The sequence below is a fragment of the Saccostrea cucullata genome, unplaced genomic scaffold (genome assembly GCF_032062105.1).
Source record: "Saccostrea cucullata isolate Sc308-1 unplaced genomic scaffold, CSIRO_AGI_Scuc_v1 ctg1808, whole genome shotgun sequence".
Lineage (NCBI taxonomy): Eukaryota > Metazoa > Mollusca > Bivalvia > Ostreida > Ostreidae > Saccostrea > Saccostrea cuccullata.
The window spans coordinates 16,790-42,941 of record NW_026938735.1 but is presented as its reverse complement, the minus strand read 5'-3'; the positions used below and the strand labels follow the sequence as shown (position 1 = coordinate 42,941).

Here is a 26,152-nt window from a genome sequence, read left to right as displayed (position 1 = left end):
GGCTGGTTGTTACAATGTATCATGAACATTGACTAATAGGCCTACAGTAATATATTGACGGTGTGACCGTTGTAGCGAGCGCAGCTATACATCATGTATAGTACAAACTTTATGCTCTGAGTTCAAACACAAAACGGGGGGGGGGGGTCTTTTCTTTTTAATTCTCACGCCATGAATAGATATATAACATACAGATTGAGTACAAAATTTATAAGAAGCCCTGTGATCTGAACAAACTTTGTTTATCAAATATTCAGTTCATGAAAGGGTTAGGCAGTAGAACAAGCACTGCAGCTATTTCAGTTTTTTGCATATTTTTTTTATAAAACACATAGGGGCCTATTATACTATATTTATCACATAAACGTCACGTTTCAAAACTACACGTGGGGGTGGTTATGTACGTGATTATCAATTTCATTATTTGATACAAATACCCCAAACTATGCTTAAACTCTCAAGTTTGTGAACGGCACGGTGTAGGGGAGGGGTCTACCATTGAGTTTTATCTTCAGAGAGAGTCAGCTATTACTATTCCTTTTAAAAGGGGGAGTCCAATTTTACTTTTTTTTTTCTTTTTTTTCTTCTTTTTTTACAATTTGTAGGAAAAAACAGGTTGGGGTGGTTCCCTCCCCTCCCCCATGTAATGTACATGTATATTTTTAAAGTAAAATAAATTCTAGATAGGCCTTCATGTGCAGATACCCCTTCCCCCATTTTTTTGGTTATGTGTGCCTATGAAATAAAAAAATGTATTATCAAAATTGTATATCCTTGTAGCAAAGAGAGAATTATAACTGAATATGAATGTTAGTAATATGCCTCTGCTGGTGGACTTTTAGTCCCCGAGGGTATTATTCATAAGCCCAGTTTCGTCTAGTACTCCAGTGCTAGCATGAAACGGATATATAAATTTTAATATGATAAATTTTAGAAATAAAGGACGCATCTCCCTCAGGCATAGCTCTGGTCCTTGTTCGGATTTTGGCTCATGTTCGGCACTTTCGATCCATGCTCGTAGCTCTTTATCTTTTTTAAGATTTCCAATAGTTTTGGTCTGAGCATCACTGAAGAGACATTATTTGTCGAAATGCGCATCTGGTGCATCAAAGTTCATACCGTTCATTTATTATGATAAATATAGAGTTTAACGATATTTCTGTTAGATATGTCACTCCAGTATAATTGACCAGAATAGTAAATGTCTAAAGTTGATAGAGCAATTCGCTATAGATATTTGGGACTCTAAGTCTGATCAGAACAGTGTGATATTGGGTTAATATCAAACAATTGTTTTGTATTATTAGTCTCCCTTTCTCGCTTTGCTGAGAAGTGGGAGGGTGCGATTTTACTCTCGGTCCATCTATCCACCTGTCTGTCCTTCCGATTGCGATTTTTCGGATTTTCGGGGGGTAGTGGTTAACTTTTTCAAAGGCACGTTACTTTCAATTCCAATTTTTTTCCCCACAATTCTTCGATATCACTATACTATGGTCAACAAGTGGGGGGGGGGGGGGGGCAACAACTATCCCTTCAATAAAAAATTCCTATATTAAAGGTAATGTTAGGGAAAAAAGTGGGGGGCAGGTCTTGACGATTCAATTACTATATTACATTACTATATTATACAACTATTACTTCAAGAGAAATGTTTGCTCATTTGTTGAACATAAAAAAATGCCATACATAAAATGAGGTTTAACTTTATTCCAAAATAGCTGTGATTTTGTTCTTCATTAAAAAGTGTGGGGGCACAGACATACTCTTGCCACCCCCCCAGATCTGAAAGTGGGGGGGGGGGCAGTGTCCCTGCTGCCCCCCTGTGACTACACCTATGCATTGGGAGCGGTAGATGTTGCAAACAGTACCTAATAGGTCAAAATGTTGGACCCCCCCTTTTACAAATTCCTGGATCCGCCTATGAATACGGCTATTTCATTAGTATTTTAATATTACGTATTATTCTATAATCATGGCACTCCTTTACATACAGGTTTTGAATAATAGTAGAGCGAGTGTATATGTTTTATGTTTACATCAATACATGTCGTATTTTATATTCGTATTCCATTTTATTTTCTTAGTCAAAAATAAATAATTTTAGTCCTACATATGCTGTGGGACCTTTAAGATTTTGTATACACAGTGTACATCTACTACCTGATTTCTCAACCACTGCTTACCATTCTCAAACATTGATTATACTGTTTAAACTATGTCGCTCAATAAAACAAATTTAAAAAGGAAAAACAATGTAAAGCGGAAATTCACACTTACTTTTTTAGCAATATAACTTCTCTTTCTCCTCCAACTTGCCAATTAGAAAGTAGGTTTTACCATGGCTTCTCAATTTTCACTTCTGTGAAATCATTGTGCAGAATGTGTATTATGGGTTATAAACAAACCCGGATATGTGTATTGGAATTATTCACGGTTCATTGGCATTGTCACTTGGCGATCGGGTTATTCAAAGGTCACAGGGATATTTGCTGCGGCCGACATTATAGATATTTTTCTAATCTACTAACCAGTGTGTTCAAGGTCTTCCAAGTTGTTTTGATATGGGCCAGCTACTTTCTTTAATCCGCATGTTGTTTTGTTACAAGACTACAAGGAAGGCAAAGTTTAAAGCGCACAAGTCGAAGTGAACAAGTTGTATCTTTGATATTCAGGCATTTCAACAATTGAATGCATAGACCAATGAATAAGACAAAAATAAATAAAGGATCTTTGACGTTTTTAATGAAACGAAGAGCGTTCAAACTCAAAAGTCCATCAAGCAATACAAAAAGGGAGCAGAGCAAACACGGACCTCCGAAACACCAGAGGTGGGATCAGGTGCCATGGAGGAGTAGGCATCCCCTGCCGACAGGTCACCCCCGCCTTGTCCCCCTTACCATAATCGGGAAAATCTGTCAACAATTCAGTGTGTATATAATGGCCTAACAATTAGTAAGAAAAATGTCAGTCGGCATTTCTTTTAATGATAAATTGTATTTTTGCTGACAAGGTAATTTATCGACCGTAGAACTTACGAAATGATGACTTTAAACGAGACAATTGATATTCTTGTTCCAGCAACTTGTTTGTCAAAAACTTACCTCGTTTTAAAATGTGTTCATACGTAGCCTCGTAGGACATGTCCTTGCGTATCGAATCATTGAGAGATATACACCCTGTATTTTGGCGATCAGGGTATACATATATATATATATATATATATATATATATATATATATATATATATATATATATATATATATATATATATATATATATATATATATATATATATATATATATATATATATATATAGCAGTAAGCTGCATAAATAAGGGAAGTTGACGACTGAAAAGTTAAAGTCATCTCGTTTGTTATAAAACTTGGTTGATTATAGATTATTATGAACGTCTTTTTAAGTATAATATTTATTTTTTTTATAGTCAATCAGAAACTCAAGCATCTTTTTAATATCAACTTCAGGGTGCTTGTGTGTTCAATCATGGTGTTTTTAACAAAATAATTTGCAAATGACCAGTGACAAGATAAGTAAATTTACGACTTTCTTTTATATTGAAAAGGCAGCTGTCAATGATATAAAAAAGCTTGGACTTTAATTTATCGTGGGATGGGGGTGTTTATATATGAAGGTGAAAAGTCGTAAGTTTTAATGCCGTTGATTTTGGTAAAAAAAAAAATTGATTTCAAATTTTTCACAAGCTCTTTTAAAGTTTTTTAAAAAGAGTTTTTAATTACACGTATTCACACTGTCATCTTATCTAAACCACTTCTCGAGTAATGTAAATTAATATTGAGCAGTAGGCTTGGTAGAGCATCTAATTTTATTTCAATTATAAAAAAAACATTTTCAACACATCAATTTACATATATGTCTGATCTCTGAATAGGTTGAAATGCTCTCATTTAAAGAGTTGTATGAATTTAACCAAGAGTGCATTGCAAAAACCAAGATTTAATATGGAAATACGAACGTTCAAAATTTATTTCTTAGCATTTATATACTCTGTGTGTCTTTATCGATTACTATCAAAATGAATTTTTATTCAGAACATTAAAAAGGTATTTAAAATATTGTTTTGATATCTAATTATATCTAATGTCTGTGTTTAATTATTTTCAAGAAACCTTCCTCCCTATTTGAATTTGTTTTATTTGGTCATTTCAGTTGACAATAACTGCACGTGCATTTATTGTATATATAAAAAAATATGTTGGCGGCTTCCATTTTTGTGATTTTTTTTTTTTCGAGACTCATGCGCTATTAGAAATCGTTCATTTGAAAAGACTCTGCGTGAAAATTAAAAACGAAGAACGTCAATCTAGCTCAAAAGATCATTGGAACAAAACAAATAGAGACCAAACACAGACCTCAAAAACACCAGAAGTTGGGACCATGTGCTATAAAGGGGTAAATATCCCCTATCGACCGACTACACCTGCTATGTGTCCTTGTCATAATCTAGTAAACAGAAAAATCCATGGATAATCTAAAGTGTGAAAATAATGACCTAACTTTGTATGAAAAGAGACTTAGCAATAGGTCATATGTGGACCACAAAATTTACAAACCTTTGACTTAAAACAGACCATTGATATCCTTGAATCATCAATTTATTAATTTAATAATTAAGTTGACGTCAGAAAAAATTCAAGTCATTACATTTATAATTAAAATATATTTGGGGCGGGTGTGGGGGTGGGTGGGTAGGTTACCAATATAATATTTTTTCATGTAAAAAATCCAGATATAAAATCCTAGACTCTGTAGTGATTTTAATTTTGAGCTTAGAAATTATATCGAATCAACGTTAGAATAACAAGAGGCCCAGGGGCCACAGCGCTCACCTGAGCACATCGGGCTTGAATTTAAACCCCCCCCCCCGGCGTTCATCATTTGAACAAACTAGAATCTACACTATCTGAGGATGATTCCATATAAATAACACTAATCATAGCTTTGAAGTGCTTGAAAAGAAGATTTTAAAAGATTTCCCGATATATCCCTATGTAAAACTTGGGTGGGCCATTTTGGCCCCACCCTAGCCCCAGGGGTCATGATTTGAACAAACTTGAATCTACACTACCTGAGGATGATTCCACATGAATTTCATCTTTCCTGGCCCAGTGGTTCTGGAGCAGAAGATTTTTAAAGATATTTTCCTATATATTCCTATGTAAAACTTGGGTCGGCCATTTTGGCCCCACCCTAGCCCCGGGGGTCATCATTTGAACAAATTTGAATCTACACTACCTGAAGATGATTCCACATGAGTTTCATCTTTCCTGGCCCAGTGGTTCTGGAGAAGAAGATTTTTAAAGATTTCCCTATATATTCCTAGGTAAAACTTTGATCGGCCGTTTTGGCCCCATCCTTGCCCCAGGGATCATGATTTGATCAAACTTAAATCTACACTACCTGAGGATGATTCCACATGAGTTTCATTTTTCCTGGCCCAGTGGTTCTTGAGAAGAAGATTTTTCCTATATATTCCTATGTAAAACTTGGGTCGGCCATTTTGGCCCCACCCTTGCCCCGGGGGTCATCATTTGAACAAACTTGAATCTACACTACCTGAGGATAATTCCACATGAGTTTCATCTTTCCTGGCCCAGTGGTTCTGGAGAAGAAGATTTTTAAAGATTTTTCCTATATATTCCTATGTAAAACTTGGGTCGGCCATTTTGGCCCCACCCTTGCCCCGGGGGTCATCATTTGAACAAACTTGAATCTACACTACCTGAGGATGATTCCATATAAGTTTCACCTTTCCTGGCCCAGTGGTTCTTGAGAAGAAGATTTTTTAAAAATGCCATTAATTTTTCTCTAATTCATAATTATCTCCCCTTGGAAAAGGGCGTGGCCCTTCATTTGAACAAACTTGATTCCCCTTCACCCAAGGATACTTTGTGCCAAGTTTGGTTAAAATTGGCCCAGTGGTTCTTGAGAAGAAGATGAAAATGTGAAAAGTTTACGACAACGACGACAACGACAACGACCACGACAACGACAGACAACGGACAAATTTTGATCAGAAAAGCTCACTTGAGCCTTCGGCTCAGGTGAGCTAAAAATGTATATTGTTAATTGAGAAGATGTCGTCGATATAATTATCGAAAACAAAAGACTCCTTTTTATATAGAGTTTGAAAGAATTCTGCTTCATATGGATACAGAAATAGGCCTGGTAAGAAAAGGGCCGCATAACAAGTAGCAATGGGAATTTCAGGAGATGACTTTATCTCCAAAAACTTCACAGATATCATCAATATTTTTTAATAAAATTCAAGAGACATTACATTTCGTGTACAGTTTTTATAACTGACTTTGCTAAAAATTTTGCAATAATATTATTTGGATTTTTCTTTTTAAAAAAATCATAGAGTATTCCTTAAGTTTTGAAATGCTTTATGCTTGAGCATGCCCGTTATTTTAATGAACAGTAGACAAGATAGTATACCACAAATATAGTCTTTCATGAGGTCGATTCATAGATATATCGACTTAACAGAAAAGCATATCGACCGAGTACAAAATAATTTGCAAAATTTATGTGCATGTTGATAAAAAAAATAAAAGAAAAGATTTTTGGAGATAATTCTGAAGCGTTAATTAAAGAAATATAGTAAGCAAATAGACAAAGAACCTTTCACTACATTGTGTTGGTACAGTGTAATGATATCGACTTATGAATTCTCTCCTTGGTTATGGATAAAAAGATAGTGGAGTTTTATGTGTACATGATTGTGTCGATCAATATAAGTATTTTTGTTCTAAAATGTTTTTCCATTGATCTGGACATGCGCTATAATTACGTGAGCAGCTCACCCAAATGATATATTTTTTTTAAATAATGAAATGAGATAGTATATAATAATATGATAAGCCAAACGGCTGTCATAAAAGCTCTTTTGAATGTGGTAAAAGGTCGACCTGTAAATTGGATTTGTAGACCGTGACGTGAATTACTCCGATGGATTTTAAATGATTGAGGTTCGACGAGGGATTTCGCTGTTTGTTTTTTCAATAGCAAATAAACAAATAAGTCTTTTGTATTGAAAAAGAAGTCTAAAAAGGTAGAAAAACACTGTATTAAATATTAACAATTTTACGTTGATCCACTTTTCTCTAAATTATAGGTGTTTCTTTATTTGTTAACAGTTTTCCCGATGTTTCCCTTTTACAGGATCGAGTGTGCAAAATAAATTCAGCAATATTTGATTCGGGGTATTTTTGAGCAACACGGTTATATCATACTAGCAAATACAACTGTAAAATAGATCCGGTTAATTGCCAGCAGGCATGTGGAGGAAATAATCTATATTTTGCAATGTAATTATTCTGTGTAATTTACATATAAAAGGCTTGATGATACATGTACTCCTCCCAAAAAATAATGGCAGAGGTCGTGAAGGTTTTTCACCTGAAAAGGTAAGTAATTGTGTTCTTTTCTACATAATACATAACCGCATGTTTATGAAGGCGGGAATAAATCCCGTAAATATACAATAGCTGTTTATAGATTGATTCAGGAACGTGAGTATGTAGAATTTATAATAGATAATTTCCTGCTTTTCAACTGTACAAATGAACCTCTCCGTATATATATTAATCATTAAACAGTTATACACGTGTGTGATCTTTCCTCAATGTACTGTATATTAGAGATCGATATATTACGAGTTATTAGATATTTTGTCGCAGTAAACTTTGATAGTCTCTACCCTCAGTAACCTGATAACTACATATCCTACCTCATTAAAACTTGTGTGACCAAGGAAATTAGTGTAAAAATGTATATATGTAATCCGGGACAATGATCAAAGCGCCCCGGGCAGATTAAATTTAACAGGTGTCAAGGACTTCAGAGTGAAAGACTTGGGTAAACATTTATCTCTGAACAATACAAGTAATTAATTAATCGAGTGTTAAATAACTCTATTGTAAATATTATGCTATTGTATGTAATTTGCTGTTTTGTACTTTTGATCAGTTATCGACTGGCTTTCGCCAAGACAGCCACGCTGGACAGCGCTCTCGTCCGCTATATGGCGGAGCCTGTCCCCTTTTTTAAATAAATCTGTTAAGGGGGATGTCCGGCCACCTTTAGTGAAGTGAGAACAAAATGTAAACATTTCTTCAAATGGCTATAATACATTATATTTTGATCAAATTTTAAGTCCTTATGATAAAGATACAATAAATATGCATAACTGAATGTATGTTATGTATATATAATCTATACTTTTGCAGAAAAATGCTTTTGATATCCTCTTTAGAACTGCGCAGCTACAGAATTCAGCAGAGCCTTAAAAAATCCAAAAAAATATGCAAACTGTGCATTAATGTTCTCTCTACAACCATTTGTTGAGAAAATGTCTAAATTTTGCACTTTTTAATGATAATTTCCAGTTCAAAACAAGGTACCGTTGTCTTCAAAAAGAGTGCAAAGAACCATGAAAGTAGTTCATGGATAGCAGCACGTGGTCTATTTTTAGCATAGAAATTTGTTTTCCAGACCTCTTCTTAATATGGAGGGACATAACAATCTTAAATGTAGAAGAAAATAACAGCTGCAAAATATTTCAAATAATATGAACACTTTTAAAAGAGGAAAGGTGTTAAAGTGTGGCTTGAAGTAATTTATTTAGTATTATTATCGAACAGTTGTTAAATAGTGTACGTATTGATATAAAAAAAATCTTAAACTCTTTGACTCCAGGTAAAGAAAACTGAAACAGTGGGACGGACAACTTCGGAATGGACATTTTTCCGAACTTGCGCACCCTTTTCCTTTAAAGCTATCATCTTAGGGTTTTTTTTAAATGGTGGGGTTTTTATAATCAAATTGATTTGTGAAAAAAAAAATTCAACATTTTCTGCTAGTTTTTGAGATATTTGAGTTCAAAAACAAAAATCCCATGGGGAAACATGAACTTAAAAATACCCCACAAAAAACCCCACAAAAACCCCATGGGGTTTATTTTTCACCCCATGGGGGAAATAACCCCACGAAAATCAATGTAGGTTTTTTAAACCCATATGTTGCTTATATTGTCATATGGGTTTTTTTCTCCCACGTTTCTTTATCATGGGGTTTTAAATCCCATGTATTGATATATTTACTGTAAGATAATTCCTAAAAACTTGGGTTTTTTCTTAGACTAATGGATCATTAGTATCTTCTCTGTTTCTCATTTTATAAAAGTAGATAGTTATAACAAATATCTCTTATTTTTCAAATTTTCAAGTATTCATTCTTCAAATTTTTGCTTATGTAAAAGAAGATTTATATGAAAACAGGTTTCTAAGGCAGTTGCCTCCCAAAATGAAACATTCATCATAAAACTCTTCACAGATTATTTGATCGATGACCATTAATCTGAATATTTAAAAAAATGAAACAAGAAAATTTAATACCAACACAATAGCAACCAATTCACAGTGTCCAAAGAGGGTCTCTTTCCTTAACTAATGTATATTTATATATGTTAGGTTTATATGATGTCTAGTTTGTGGATTTTTTTTAAATCTCCATTCCCCTTGCATTTACCACTAATAAGATTGGATTTATTTAATTCATGTGCAATATATCTACATATTTAATTAATGGAACTCAATTCAGTTACATATCACAAAGTACAATTATTAAAAATAACATCTTTTGATTCACCCAAATATTTAAAAATAAAATATTTATGCCTCTTGGATCCACCACTTATCAGTTTAGATCATGACCACACATGACATAATCTTAATGCTTAAAATCAATCAGCCATATCAAGGATATTAATGACTATGGCATAGTCATTAATATCCTTGATACACCACAAATATTTCTTTAAAAAATGAATATCCACTCCCCATGGATCCACCACTAATAAGTTAAGTTCTTGATCACACATGACATGTAAGATTAAAGTTTGAAATAAATTAGCCATAATCATTATTATCCTTTTACCCACCACAAATATTTAAAAATAATATCCGCTCCCCTTAGATCCACCACTTTTAAATTAAGATCATGTTCACACCTGACATAAAAGCTAAATGTTTGAAATAAATTAGCCATAATCATAAATCATTAATATCCTTTGATCATTCACAAATATTTAAAAAAGATAAATATCCACCCCCCTTGGATCCACCACTTATGAGTTTTGATCTTGATCACACATGACATATAAGTTTAATGTTTGAAATCAATTAGCCGGAATCAGTAATGTCCTTTTACCCATCACAAATATTAAGAAATAATATCCACTTGCCTTGGATCAACCACTTTAAAATTAAGATCACGAGCTAAATGTTTGAAATAAATTAGACATGATCACATTAATAACCTTTGATCATGTTGATCAAACACAAATAATTAAAAAAGATCAATATCCACTCCCCTTGGATCCACCACTTATAAGTTTAGATCTTGATCACACATGACATATAAGTTTAATGTTTGAAATCAATTATCCATAATCATTATTATCCTTTGACCTATTACAAATATCTATCTACTCCCTTTACATCCACCACAACTCTTATGGCTATCAAAACAATTAATATCCACTTGCCTTGGATCCACCACTTCTTAGTTAAGATCATGATCACACACAGAAATATTAACTAAACGTTGAAATAAATTTGCAAAAATCATTAGTATCTTTTGATCCACCACAAGTATTTAAATATCAACTCCCCTTGGATCCACCGCTCATAAATTTAGACTATAATACATGACTTATAAGCTAAATGTTTGAAATCAATTAGCCATAATCATAATTAAAAAAGATGAGACAAATATCTCATGTCGCTTTGTCTTAGGTAAATGAGAAAAGTAATAAACGAACGAAAATATTACAACCTACAGTATTCCCTTAGATCCGCCATAATGTCTTTAGATATTGATCACCAATCTGATTTATTCTTCTTTTTTATCATTAGGTTAGGTATCTTTATTATTTTTATGAATGAATGAATATTATGAAAAATGAAATTAATTGCATCTCTATGCTACTCTGTCTGAATAAAAAAAAAGCTGAAATAACCACTTAATATCAGCCAAAAAAGCAGGTACAATGAACATGATTAAATAAGACAACATATACATTGTATACATGTACTACGCCTTTACGGTACCTTATTTACTACTAGTAATTTTTTTAAGTTTATACCTGTCATCAACCAGCTCGACTGTTAAATCTACATTGGATAACGAATCAATTTAGGCTTTACATAGATCATGTACATTATAATTATTAGCAATATATAATTGGAATTCATCGAAAATTCTTTGGTTTCTAATTAGAAAAAAAGAAGTTCTGAAATTATTAAAACTAAATTTTCATCCTGCAAGGTGCAGTCAGGCAATATTGATCTCATTCTGACAATATCACTTTTTTTTCATTGAAATAGATCTACATGTATGTCAAACATGATATTTCTTTTTCTTATGATACTTAAACTTTCTAACTATAAACTAAATAATTGTAAGAAGACATTTATTTTTACAGAAAGCATCTATATGCATTATCAGGTCAAGGTCAGTCAATCCCTTTTGATGAGTTCTTTTGATTTTTGTCCCCCACCTTAGCGAATAAGAGAGGACATTAAATCTTATTCATCTGTCATCTGTTAAATGGTCAGCTTATCAATGTCATAAAAACTTAAACTTTGGTCATATCTTTTGAATGAGATGAGATAGGGCTTTCAACATGTTCAAATTATACATATATTACCTGTGCGAATTATTCCTTTCTTAATACAGATTACACTATCATGATTTTTTACCATTATATCTTGACCTTGAAGTATGACATACTTTTCATAAATATTAATTCTTCCTTATGACTTTGATTTAGAAGAGATAGATTTTTCATATGTCTGTTGCAAGATATTTCTGAGCATGCTATGATTTCTGACCCCTTGACCTTTATTCATGTTTGACCTAATTCATCTTCGCTAGCCAAGGGTTTCTGATACGCTACTCTCCTCATAAACCCTTGGCATACGGTGAAGTCAAAAGACGGGATTGTTTTTCGTCACGTGATCTCGAAACTATCAGGTAGGCACAGATTGCGTCATCGCCAGAAATAAAGACACGTGTTAAAAAAAATAAATCAAAGTTTTTTCAAGAATACTTAAGAAGCAATAATTGAGTTATGTTTATCCATTATTCATAGAACAAATCTGAAGCTTCAATATAGATTCTTAATCACATATTTAGAAGATATTCGATGACACCATGGCTATTCATAGAATTGAATGTTATCTTACGGATCGTTGTTTACTTGCGTTTTTCATTTCCGAGATTAAAGAGTGAAGATGTATCCCGAACGCAAATATCGTCATTTACAAAAAACAATTGCTGATTGGTCGACCAGGGTGTACTGAAATCCAATTAGAACTCTGGAAAAAAATCCCAATTTCTATCAACACCGTAGGCCAAGGGTTTATGAGGAGAGTGGCGTATCAGAAACCCTTGGCTAGCGAAGATGGACCTAATTAGAAAAAAAAACTTTGGAGCTACAGTAACTCTTCAATAAAGTATTTCCATACATATCGTATGATTGTACTTTGTTGTCAAAGTGATAATTTTTGATTCACACATTTTTTTTAAAGGAAAATAGAAATTTCACATCTATATCACTGCAGTTGTTAAGATCCACCCTTGTGAGTACCCCATAAAAGTACATGCAGGGATTAATTATTGAACTCATTCGCACAGACCTTATGTTATAGAATCCATAAATAAACTGAACTTGAACTTGATTAACCTTAGACAGGCACAATGTGACATACCCTACTGATACATGGGACACCCTGACAGATATTCCTCCTCCCTAAATTGACTGTTGAGTAAGACTAAGAAAACTAAACTAAACTAACTAAAAGTTTATATATTAATTTTTGACCATGTATATTCCTCTAATATCTATCATATAGAGCTTGATTCCGTTTTGCAAGAAATAACCCCCAAATTCATAGCATGCTAATACTTACATCACTGACATGTAAACAAAACTAATTCCTTCAGACACTGACTGACAGCAGAATTCCAATTGGACATTTTGTGATGTTAATGGAATAATTCACACACGCCAAATCAATCAGACTGATTTACATACTTGCGTGAATTAATCCTTGTTAAAATAAAGTTCTTAATTCCATCATTAGGCCTGTAATCCAGACAGGTGGTCTTCTTCCTGTCCGCTCTTCTGTAGTGTGACTAAAATGGGTAGCGAAACCCGGGCCGGGCCGGCCGGGAATTTCGAAACTGAAAACCGGGTTTTTGACAATAATGAGATGAATACACATTATTTCTTCATGAAATTTACGGACATAGTTTATTACTATAAGATTTGCCTTCGCTGAAAGTTTTAAAATAAAATGTTATGGTTATCCATCATTATCGCCGATTGTCCTTTTCAAGGTGACTAAAATGGGTAGCGGGCCCGGTTTACTCATTTTAGCGATTTACACTTAATTAATTTCGGTAATTATATTTACAATTATTTCCGTTAGATCTTTTTGATTCAACTTAAACGATTTAAAACATCTTATATTTGTTGTAATATATCCCGATTATTAATTAAGCGAAGCGTTTACTAAAGTGCCGAATACATGATGACCCACCTGAAGTAGATCTTTATATTCATTCATTCATTCATTCATTCATTTATTCATTTATTCATTTATTCATTTATTTATTTATCAACACATGATTAATCCACCGTTACAAGCATATTACATATATATATTAGGCCTAATATGTACGGCTCCTTTATCAAGCATGTGATATGCAATCGAGATTTTTTGTTCACACCCGTTTATGTCTCAAAAATAGTATACCCCTTACTCTTCTCGGTCTGTTGTAAAAAAAAATTAATTGTATTTTTTATACGAGGATAATGGACTCTCCGGTCAATCTTCGGACTTGTTTGATTGTAAATGCATGATAGGAATATCAAAGTCTAAATCATTAAACAAAAGTTAAATTCTTACGACCCACCCACCCCCCGTTAATCTATATTTTATAAATTTTATTCTATATCAATAATATTTTATCCCATATTACAAATGCATGGAAATCGCGTATTTATGGTACTAGGTATGGGGGAGGGGGGGGGGGTCACATGTATGCAATCATTTTTAATAACTTCAGCGCGTAGAGCATGGTCGAACCACTCTGTACACACTATATAGAAAATATATTGTAAGATTCACCCTCAGGGCTGTATTCCGAGGGGTACATTGTAACCCAGACGTACATCACACGTGTATATATACCATGTATACAAGGATTCGGTTCCACACCTAAGTAGTGACACCTGTCATTTCCTGTTAATATTGCATAATAGTCGTCTAGTCCCATCTGAGAGCAGTCTACATGTACTTTCAAGAATGTTATAATTTCTGGTTTTAAAATAATGGTTCAACATTTCTATCTCAACCTAGGAGTAATACAAAAGATTGTACGCTTTTTTTAATTCAAAGTTTTTAATATTGTTCTTGTTAGGATCTGATTTTGATGGAATTTAATCATATTTCACATCTTTTTTTTTTCTATCGGGTTTTCAAACTCTGGACATGTAAAGTTATTAAAAGTGTCAGTTTGTTCAGCATTAAAAATATTAGTTTGTTCAGAAGTAAACGCAACTGGATTATGTAGATCTGGGGTGTGTAGATATTCTGATATTGGTTTCTCGGAAGTTAACAAAAGGGGTGGGTAGGTTTAACTCCAGACTCTAGTTGCTGTATTATTATTATTCAAACATAATGTAAGATTATGAAAATAGATAAAAACAACAAGGTTGAGGAAATTTCCGTTGAATCCAACTCGGATTAAAAATAAGAAACAAATTCACGTTCCGTTTATTTTAAGACACCCCTGCGCAAAAATATGAATGGTTCCGTCCAAACCCATTTAGCGTTTCGATGTCATGATAGTTTTAATTCTTCCTTTCAAAATGTCTCATATCCTATCTACTAATCTAGTCTTCTTACTACTGAGGACAATATAAGTATTATACGATCCGCTTTACAGAGTTACGTCCCTTTCTAAAATCGAAGATAAAGATTTAAAATACATATGGTCATTTCATTAACCTGAAATTATTTTCCCATCTAAACAATAAAAGCTAGTGTATTTTTCATCTAACAATAGTTTTGACAGTAACATTTTATTTTGAAAGTTTAATAAAGAAAAACGACAATTTCTAGAATCTTGATTTAAATTCTTCATAAGTATCAAAAGCTGTCTCCGGAGAACACTTGGTATATAAACAATGAAAGAAACTTCAAAGTATGAAAGGCATATATCGTTATTTTCATGTTATGTCTACAGTCTCTCAACGTAAAGATAATCGAAATAGAAACAAAAATTAGTACATGTAGAAGATATAAAGCATATGTTCACATTTACAATTAATTTCACACAAGTGCATGACATGAACACGTGCCTTACTGTATAATGCAAGTTAACAAGACAATTTGCTGAAAAACTGTAGGCAGGTTAATTAACGAGGCTAGGGGGTGGCAGCCATTTTTAGACTATTTCAATCTCCTTTAAAAGGAGAGCTCCATATAAAGATATACAAAATGATAAAATTTTAAAACTAAAATATATGAATTTTTTCTTTGCCAAATGATAGTTGACAGCTAAATATACCATATCTAAAAAAAATAAGTTAAATCTGGTGGTTAATTTAAGATTAAAATTTTGACCCGCCAGCCTCCTTAAGTAGAGGGATGCAGCCATCTTACACGTATTTAAGTGATTTTTACTTCATATATATTAAAATCTAAAGAACTGCACAACCTTAACCATGTACATCAACACCAATTATAGAGTATTAACGGAAACCTTAAACAATATTCCTTATACATTTCATCGTTATTTGGTAACACCCCCCCCCCCCAAAAAAAAAATCAAAGGCCTGATTATTTCAGAATGCTTTATACTTAACATGCTTAACCTATTCCAAACTTCCCCTCAAGTGTTGATATACAACTAACAGAATTTTTTGTTAAATTGTTTTATACCCCCCCTCTCTCTCTCTCTGCATGGTTTTTTTATTCCACTTATCCTGTCAACAACTAAAAATTGAAATTTTCTAGGGGAAAAAAAATAATAACTGCAAGTGCAATAATTTTATACAGAGGAGAGAGAGAGAGAGAGAGAGAGAGAGAGAGAGAGGAAGTGCAATAATTTTATACAGAGGAGAGAGAGAAAGAGAGGAAGCCATGTATTATTTAATGACCACTGAGTACCTAATTATTAAATTATGATGATTTTAATTGGAGTATTGAATCATGAAAAAACAGTCTTAATTAAAACCCTTTGATTAGTGTTGTAATAAAAGGGATGAATTGCAGATTGATTTTCAATTTATTAATTCTGAAAATCTGTATAAATTTGTAAAAGATCAATTAAATTGAAATCAGTGAATTATCCCTATTTCACACCTTTGAAAATATATTGGAGAATTTTGCCCGAAGGAATGTTCTCACACCTTTCAGAGTTTCAGTCTATATGATGATATACCCGGTATATACATATATTCAAGAATTCATTTCCACACAGACTGATCATTACACGAACCATTTCCTGTTTACTATATATCCCTTTGTGTATACATAGCTGGTTTCAGAGTAACTAGCTACTCTAAATTTTTTTTTTAAGTTTTCCTAGTAAAAAGCACATTTCAAAGTGTTCATTGATGAAAAAAAAAAAATGAAAAATTAACTTTTTTTTTGTAATTTTACTAATTGATAATTATTGTGTTATTGCCATGGAAAACGGTCATTGACATATTGATAAATTTCCAAATACTTGGATGTAAGCAGAGACATAATAACTGTTATTTATGTCTCTGATGTAAGGCTTCATAATGTTCGAATGACATTGAAATGTTACACATATACTGTACAACTGATTTATGTATATACGTTAAACCTATGAACTGTATGGTTCTTGGTAATAAACAATACAATGGTTTGCTCATTCAAAATCATTTGCAACTTATTTTCATAAATAAGAATTCATACATGTATTACTTAACTTCTTCATATATTTCTTATTAAACAGATTAAAATATACTGTATCTTCATGGAATACTTTTCCAACATTTCTTTTTAATTTTACCAAATTAATTTGTGAATGCCTACATATAACATATGACCTTTTCTATTAAAATGTTCTTACTGGTGCAGATTATAACAACTTAAAACAGAGTTGAGACTTAAAATTTAAATTTACATAGGGAGAATCCATCATCATGTTATACTCAGTCATTCGTACTAGTGTGTTCTCTTAACTGGCCATAACTTTCTTATTTTTCAATGAAATTTGGCAAGTATGGATTTATTTTTCTTGTAAAAGTATGGTCTTTCTTACTCTAAAATGATAAATTGTAAAACTGAAAGAGGACATAAATTTACATAGGAAGAATCCATCATCATGTTATACATATAGTCAATCGTACTAGTGTGTTAATTCTCTTAACTAGCCATAACTTTTTCATATTTCAATGAAATTTGGCAAGTATGGTTTTATTTTTCTTGAAAAAGTATGGTCTTTCTTAATCCTAAGTGATTAAATTGTAAAACTAAAAGAGAACATAAATTTATATAGGGAGAATCCATCATCATGTAATACACAGTCAGTCGTACTAGTGTGTTCTCTTAACTGGCCATAACTTTTTCATATTTCAATGAAATTTGGCAAGTATTGGTTTTATTTTTCTTGCAATGGCATAAACTTTCTAAATCTTACATGATAAGTTGTAAAAGAACTGAAATTTACATGGGGAGAATCCATCATCATGTCATATTCAGTCAGTCGTACTAGTGTATTCTCTTAACTAGCCATAACTTTCTTATTTTTCAATGAAATTTGGCAAGTATGGATTTATTTTTCTTGTAAAAGTATGGTCTTTCTTAATCCTAAGTGATTAAATTGTAAAACTAAAAGAGAACATAAATTTATATAGGGAGAATCCATCATCATGTAATACACAGTCAGTCGTACTAGTGTGTTCTCTTAACTGGCCATAACTTTTTCATATTTCAATGAAATTTGGCAAGTATTGGTTTTATTTTTATTGCAATGGCATAAACTTTCTAAATCTTACATGATAAGTTGAAAAAGAACTGAAATTTACCTGGGGAGAATCCATCATCATGTCATATTCAGTCAGTCGTACTAGTGTGTTCTCTTAACTGGTCATAACTTTCTTATTTTTCAATGAAATTTGGCAAGTATGGATTTATTTTTCTTGTAAAAGTATGGTCTTTCTTAATCTTAAGTGATTAAATTGTAAAACTAAAAGAGAACATAAATTTATATAGGGAGAATCCATCATCATGTAATACACTGTCAGTCGTACTAGTGTGTTCTCTTAACTGGCCATAACTTTTTCATATTTCAATGAAATTTGGCAAGTATTGGTTTTATTTTTCTTGCAATGGCATAAACTTTCTAAATCTTACATGATAAGTTGTAAAATTTACATGGGGAGAATCCATCATCATGTCATATTCAGTCAATTGTACAGGTGTGTTCTCTTAACTGGCCATAACTTTTTCACATTTCAATGAAATTTGGCAAGTATGGTTTTATTTTTCTTGTAAAAGTATGGTCTTTCTTAATCTAAAATGATAAATTATAAATTTCTTGTATTTAGTAATTCTAACTTTATCAAAGTATTTGTTTATATATTATATTTTTGAAACATTTAAGGAAATGAGAGACTGTTTTCTACTCAAGGCTATAAGTTTTAAAAATTTAAATAAATTATTGAAAAACGGAGGAGCTTTATAGCTGCCTTATAGACATAATTAATATTCAAAAATAAATATTAGATTTTATATAGTCAGTCCGTACCTGTATGCGTATTGAATGAATTTATTAGAGTCCTTGATCATGCTGACCAGTGAAACCTTGAGGGCTATAGGTCTTTTCTTTCATTTTATTTCATGTAAATTTGCTTTGTGTGGTATTTTTATTCCATAACACCTTCATAACGCTACCAGTTCGTCTTCTTTCATCTTTTTTTTTTTATGATTTAAATTTATTAATTCCTTTGAAAAAGCTATAAAAGTGTTATATTGCATGAAAGAAGACGAACTGGTTCTTTTAATCACTTTAAAGAAAGCATTTTTCTGGTTTAGGATTGAGAAGCTACTGCATTTACAGATTATTTAGAATGAAATGACAGTGCGATTTATTCCCAAATCAGGGCCAGTGGGCATAAACATCTATAAGTATAATATACTTAACTTTTGTCAGTGTAGCTGAAAAACAAATTCCGGATAAATATAACAGTTTAGTCTTTGAATTTTACGCTATTTGTCAGAGTCTCCCATATGTTTCTTAGAGTACGACTTATACATAGGGAAAGAAAAAGATGTGGGTGACAATGGTGCCAAAATAAGGAAAGTATCACAAGTCATGAATTGATTTGGTCTCTTTCAATCAATTTCAAAAACATTCTTTGAAAAGTAGAGAAGTTTTTGTCTTTGTTTGAATCAAGTCCATTATGCTACAGACAGCAGAGCTCAAACTAAACTCCATGTAAGTAGAACAACTATCATTACTATGTGATTCACGATCAACAGTGTTCAATAACAGGTCACAGGACTGAGGAGTCGGCACTTTTATCAGTAAAATAGTGAAAACAATAACCTGTGAGCTACGCTAGCGTAAACAAAGTCACGTTATTTTTTTACATTGTTTTTCTGATGAAATTGCCGGTCCACTCCAATGTCTTTTTTTATATTCATTTCTCTCCCCCGCTTGGAATATTAGACTAACTTTCAAACTTTTAATCCGTATTTGTTTACTTTTTCACTTACGGGTCAGTCAAAAAAATATAATTTAATTCCCTTCTTATCATGCTTATGCCATGTCTTATTTACATATGCAGTGATAAATGTACAGTACTTGGCCATAAGTGAGTCAAAATTTTATTTTTTCACTATATATTTCATTAGGAAACACATTTTTCTAAAATATTCTTGCAGTGTCATTTATTGTTTCTTTTTAATGTCTAAAACACCATAAAATGCAGAATTTGTTGTAGTTTCTTCACATTATTTCAAAATAGTTTTATCTTTATGCATTACCATGAAATCACAGGTCAAGTGCAAAACAAAAATTTTAAGACTTCAATTTGTTAAGAAATCATAGTAATTTGAGGTTAGAAAATTTTGTCATGACAATATTTTATGATTTATTCTCAATAGTTTAAGTATCATTTTGTTTATCATTTAAGATAAGAAAATTTGAATAATTCTGCATGTTTCAGTGAAAAAATCATGAAAATTGAGCTAAAATTGACTTCACAACAAGTTTTTATGAAAACAGGTTTTTCAATGAAATATATAGTGTAAAAATAAAATTATGACTCACTTATGGCCAGGTACTGTATATCAATGAATTTGAAAAAAAAATTAATTAATTAAATTGTTACAAAGTTGATAAAAAATGTACATGTATTGTACTTAATTTATGTTGCAACTCCAAACAATATGTATTTTATAATTCTCACTTGATAATTACAAGCATTAAGAGAAATAATATGGGTTTTTTTACCCCACATAAAAAATTATGGGATAATAAACCCCACATTTTATTTTTAGTGAGACGTGGGTTAAAAAACCCCACGAAAAATAATATGGGTTATTTAACCCCATGGGGTGAAAAATAAACCCCATGGGGTTTTTGTGGGGTTTTTTGTGGGGTATTTTTAAGTTCATGTTTCCCCATGGGATTTTTGTTTTTGAACTCAAATATCTCAAAAACTAGCAGAAAATGTTGAATTTTTTTTTTCACAAATCAATTTGATTATAAAAACCCCACCATTTAAAAAAAACCCTAAGATGATAGCTTTAAAGGAAAAGGGTGCGCAAGTTCGGAAAAATGTCCATTCCGAAGTTGTCCGTCCCACTGTTCTGAGCACCATCAAAGTTAAAAATTAAGAGTTTGTAAGTTTGCCATAGATAACTTATATTATCTATCAAAATTTTAATTATCACCAATGAAACACAAAGAAATAAACACATATAATCGATATGAATGACCTTGTTTTAAAACCTACTAGTACCAGGGGTGGTCAAAAAGTTCGAACTATCTCTATATCTACAAAACCACAATTCAGATTAGAAACATAGCCAAACACAAGTTCTATAAATAGCATATGCTGAAGTTTTGCTCCTTGTTTGTTATGTCACAATCTGATTCTATTTGCCCATATTGTCAAAATTAAAATTTTACAAAGTAAAGAAAAAAAAATCAACATAATTAAAAATTTTATACGATCTTTAAAATGACGTTTGGTGGTCCTCCCAACTCAGGGAAAAATTATTGGGTCCGTATTTATAGGTGAGAAAGAAATTCCTTAAAATTTAAACACAATTGTTGACGGAAGAAAAAGAAAAAAATATCGTGTAATGGGATGTAAAAAAAATGAGTCGGGCCATTTCCAAGCAGTAGATCGGGAGAGAGGGCAACCAAATATTTTTATAACAAGTGGTCTTATAAGGCTAATACATATTCCATCACGTACTTAGTAATGCAAAATCTTTTAATCTTTTGCACTATTTTGAAAAACAAACATAGGATTTTCCGGGGGGGGGGGGGGGCTCTCATTTTTTTTGCGATGATATAGACATAGCATATTCAATGGACCTTTCTTTGCAAACATTGTACTCGCTTCTAAATTTCAAAGAAACAACTCAATATATTTTATCAAGCTTCGTATGTTCAATGAGCGAGAGCTTACAACGTTGTCAACATAATGAGACATGATGCGTTATTATGTCCAAACATTACTCCATACAATTTGTTGGTCATTGCAAACAATCTAGCTATTTATGTGAGGTGCCTGAAGGAAATCCTATGACTGCATATTTTTTCTATCTAACTTCTAAACAAAATATACATATGTACCAATTTTAGAATGTAAGACATGTCATTACAATTTGTTTTTCATGCACCGCATATTGTTTAACATTTTCAAATTAAATTCTAAGCATCCCCCTTGCAGTGCCCCATTTGAAAATAACTTCGATCGCCACAGAAAAAAGACCCGTCGTAAACACATATGTTTAGGACATTTTTATCTTTTTTTCTTGAGTTTTAAAGACACCAACAAATTATCAAGACTTGTTCCATGAAAAATTAAATATAATCATGGTAATAATCGGATATATCCACAGCAGATATATGCACATGCCAACCACGTGCTCAGTGGAATAATTTTAACGAGGAAACTCGAACTGTAAACAGAACAGTTTTTCCCGATTTGCTGGAGTGGAGTTAAAATCGCGTTTTTCATTAATCAGATTATGCGATGCAACAAATAAAAGTAGTAAGTAATATAACCTAATGATTATTACTGAGTAATTTCTTGTCTTGATGTTATTATGGTCTCATTTATTCTAAAATCAATGTTATTCGAGCTCTGTGTGACAGAGGAATGGCGGACGAAATAAACACATGGCCTCAGGAAGACACCCATATGAAAAATCAAATTTTCAAGAATTATGGATAATGACAAGAAAAAAGCGAAACAAATGGTTGTAGCTATATTATCAATGAATCAAACTATCACCATTTTCAATGCATTTATTATCTCGTAAATGCTGTAGCTGCGCAGTTCTAACATGATTAATTTCCTCCTAATTAAAACAAAATAAACTTTATTGTTAACTAATTTTGGTCTCTAACAGTAGGTAATTAGTGCATTAGCACTTTCAGTAACTTTGGGCTAGTTTAGTAGAGTATTAAGCGCACTCTTGGTATTTCTTATTTTACACCAGACTAGATCCAATATGGCTTGTACATCCCCCTTAAAGCTGCATATTTGGAGTTCCGTCTTATACATCAGAATTTAGACGGTTATATTTGCATGGCACCTGATCCCACCTCTGATGTTTTGGAGGTCCATGTTTGCTCTGTACCATTTTTGTATTGTATATTATGGACTTTTGATCTTGAATACTGTTCGTTATCTCTATACGTTTCATGGATAATGCACTGGGATGCATACTATTAGACTTGCTTTGAATGATGCAAATTCTAAAGTTAGTAACCAGATGAGGCCCATTTGCCCCAGTCTTGCTTCTGTTGCTGTAAACGTCTAAACAAATAACCAAGTGAAAATGTTCAGAGCCTGCCCATTTGCCCCAGTCTTGCTTCAATTTCTGTAAATGTCCAAACAAATATTCAAATGACAATGCTCAGAGCATGCCCATTTGTCACAGTCTTGCATGTAAATCTTTCAGTTTCTTCAAAAAATAAACTTTCATTTAATAGATTTCCATTGAAATAGTTGTTTGTTTCCATTTATGCTCGTTAAGTCAAATTAAATATATTATAACTACATTATAACTGAATACAATTTAGCAACATCTTTTTCCTTAAATTTAACGAAGTCAAAGCATCGTCAGATTTTAGATTATATTCACTAAATATAATTTATTTTTCAGATGAAAAATCTCAGAAAAAATTCAACCTTCAGAGGATTTTCATTGAAATCTTATCAATGCTTATTCGGAGGATTCATTATTATTGTGATTTTACTTTTTGTCTTTTATCAAAATCCTAGCTTGACGTACTCTTTTATATATAACAATAAAGACAAATTTCCAAACATCCTCAGGGTATCAAAAAATGCAAATAATTCCACTCATCCAATCAAAACAGTGCTTCTTTACAATCCAAAACACTGGGAAATACAAATACTGAACAAGTTCAAAAAAGAAGGACTTTGGGAAAATTGCCCATACTCCTGTCAAATTACAACTGATATTAAAGCTTATGATAACAGTGATGCGGTGATATTCGTGATCGACTTGTTGGGAGGAGGTGAATTACCTGTTAAAAAGACTCACCAAGTTTGGATATTTGCTCAATATGAATCGACCGATTATTTGACAAAAGAAATTGGTACCCAATTCGTAACGCAGAGGAGTATGAAAAAGTATAATCAGAAGGTGAACTGGACAATAAGCTACAGAAGGGATGCAGACCTTCCATTTATTCATGGGTCTTATAGTGTCAAGAGAAATAACGATAGAGGAAGAAAGAAAGACTCGAATACTAAACGTGGCATCGCTTGGTTTGTATCCCACTGCAAGACCTCATCTAGAAGAGAAATCTTCGTTAGTTTATTGAAGAAAACCACGCCAATAGATATATATGGTCACTGTGGCTCTTTAAAAGCCCAGAATTGCCCGAAATCAAGAATAGATGCCATCAGAGAATGTTGGGGCTTAAAAGAAAGTAAATGTTTCGACATTCTTGATACAAAGTATATGTTTTATTTGTCATTTGAAAACGCAATGTGTCGTGATTACATCACAGAAAAAGGCCTTCATCACGTGACTCAACATGATATCATCCCAATCATGAGAGGAAGTGCAAATTATTCTATTTTTAGTCCGCCAAAATCATACATAGACACAAAAGACTTTTCCTCTGTACAACAGTTGTCAAAATACCTTACAGAGGTGGAGAAAAACAAAGATATGCAAGAAGAATTCTTACACTGGAAGAAACATTATGAATCCCAGTATCCAATAGAAAACTGGCGCAGTAATATGTGCAATATTTGTCAGCGACTAAATAATCCCACAAAATATACAAGAATATATAATGATATATACAAATGGATTGTTACACCAAATAATCGAGATGGATGCTCTGTATCCAGGGATTTGTAGATGTTGAAATGGATGTTATAATAAAAAAGGTTATAAACGTGTACATATTTATATGCACGTGTATATGTATAAAAATTTCTTCTATGATCAGCTGTTTAATGTTAAAATTGCGTTTGTGCTGCGTGTGAGTATTGTTTGCTTCAAAAGGCCCGTACGTGTTCTTTCATATGATTGTTATAATTACATACCTCACAACCTTTATCTTTTTATTATTAATGTGTTTCAGTAATTTTAACTTGAATGGATTTGATAAGCACGAATGTGACCACTTATAGGATAATGAATTGATAATGAATCTTTTAGAAATTATTTTAGTCATAGATTAAACAGACTTGCGTTTGACCAATGAAGATTGTTTCAAGACCCAAGATTTTAACAACACTTAAACAATTTCTTACAGGTCTGACACATAATACATAATGTAAAAACTCGTATTGTTTGCTGAATTCTTGTTAATATTGTAAATTATACATGTAGTAAGGTGGAGTTCCAAATTACCAAGATCTTTTAGTACAAAATCTAATAGTATCATTTTTGTAATAAAATACCGGTAAATTATGCTTTTTTTATCATACTAAATACATCAAAAGTAATTTCCTTGCTCGGCCTACACAACTTGCATTTTTCTGATCTTTAATTACAAATTTCTTTTTGCTGAGGATTGAAGAGACCATGATCAGAAATATAGTACAATGTGAGTGTTTTGGGAAATTTCGTCTCGTATCCGACGTTTACGTCTCATACCTATTTAATTTTTCAAGACAAATCTAGGCCCGTAAAAGACATACATTTTCTTTACCAAATAATTAGAATTTTTTAAAAAGCGAAAAAATAACGCACACAAACATTTTACAAAATCACTCTAGTATGGAATAGAAATGCTCTTTATAAGCGAATTTGATTTCTTTTTTAAGCTTAAGGGGTATTTTGAAATTTATTTTCCTTTAATTCCAATTCAGGGATATTGGTTAACATATCTGAGAAATAATGACAAACTGTTGTATTTCCAATTTTCAGTATTCTTTGATTGCTTGTATTAGATTTGTCATACCTGCTGGAGAGAATGAGTGCTATTTTCATAAACTCTTCATTAATCGTCGTTTTACTTCATTTTTTTATTTTATTTAAATATTTTATATTCCCTTATATCTTTATTTTTTAATGCCTAGGCGAATGTGCAAAAAGTTTTCATGTACTTTTTTGATAAGATTAACTCGACCAAAATACAAGTTTTTTCCAGCTTTATTTTGTATAAGCTCAGGGATTTTATTGATTTATGTTTAATATTCATTATTTTTTATTTATTCATTCATTCATTCTTTATTTTTTTTTATTTCTTTCAAATTTCTCTCTATATGATAAAAGATGGTGAGAATTTACTAGCCAAGCCAACATATTCTGAAATTT

The 26,152-nt window shown here is 32.1% G+C and overlaps 1 protein-coding gene across 1 annotated transcript; it reads left to right on the top strand.

Annotated features, from left to right (window-relative positions):
* The first annotated feature begins 7,297 nt into the window (after positions 1–7,297).
* LOC134251108 (alpha-(1,3)-fucosyltransferase C-like) lies at positions 7,298–24,814 on the top strand. The gene is made up of 2 exons (XM_062733474.1): positions 7,298–7,450; positions 23,510–24,814. The coding sequence occupies exons 1-2, from the start codon at positions 7,388–7,390 to the stop codon at positions 24,743–24,745; spliced, it is 1,299 nt and encodes a 432-aa protein (XP_062589458.1). The 5' UTR covers positions 7,298–7,387; the 3' UTR covers positions 24,746–24,814.
* The last annotated feature ends 1,338 nt before the right edge of the window (positions 24,815–26,152 follow it).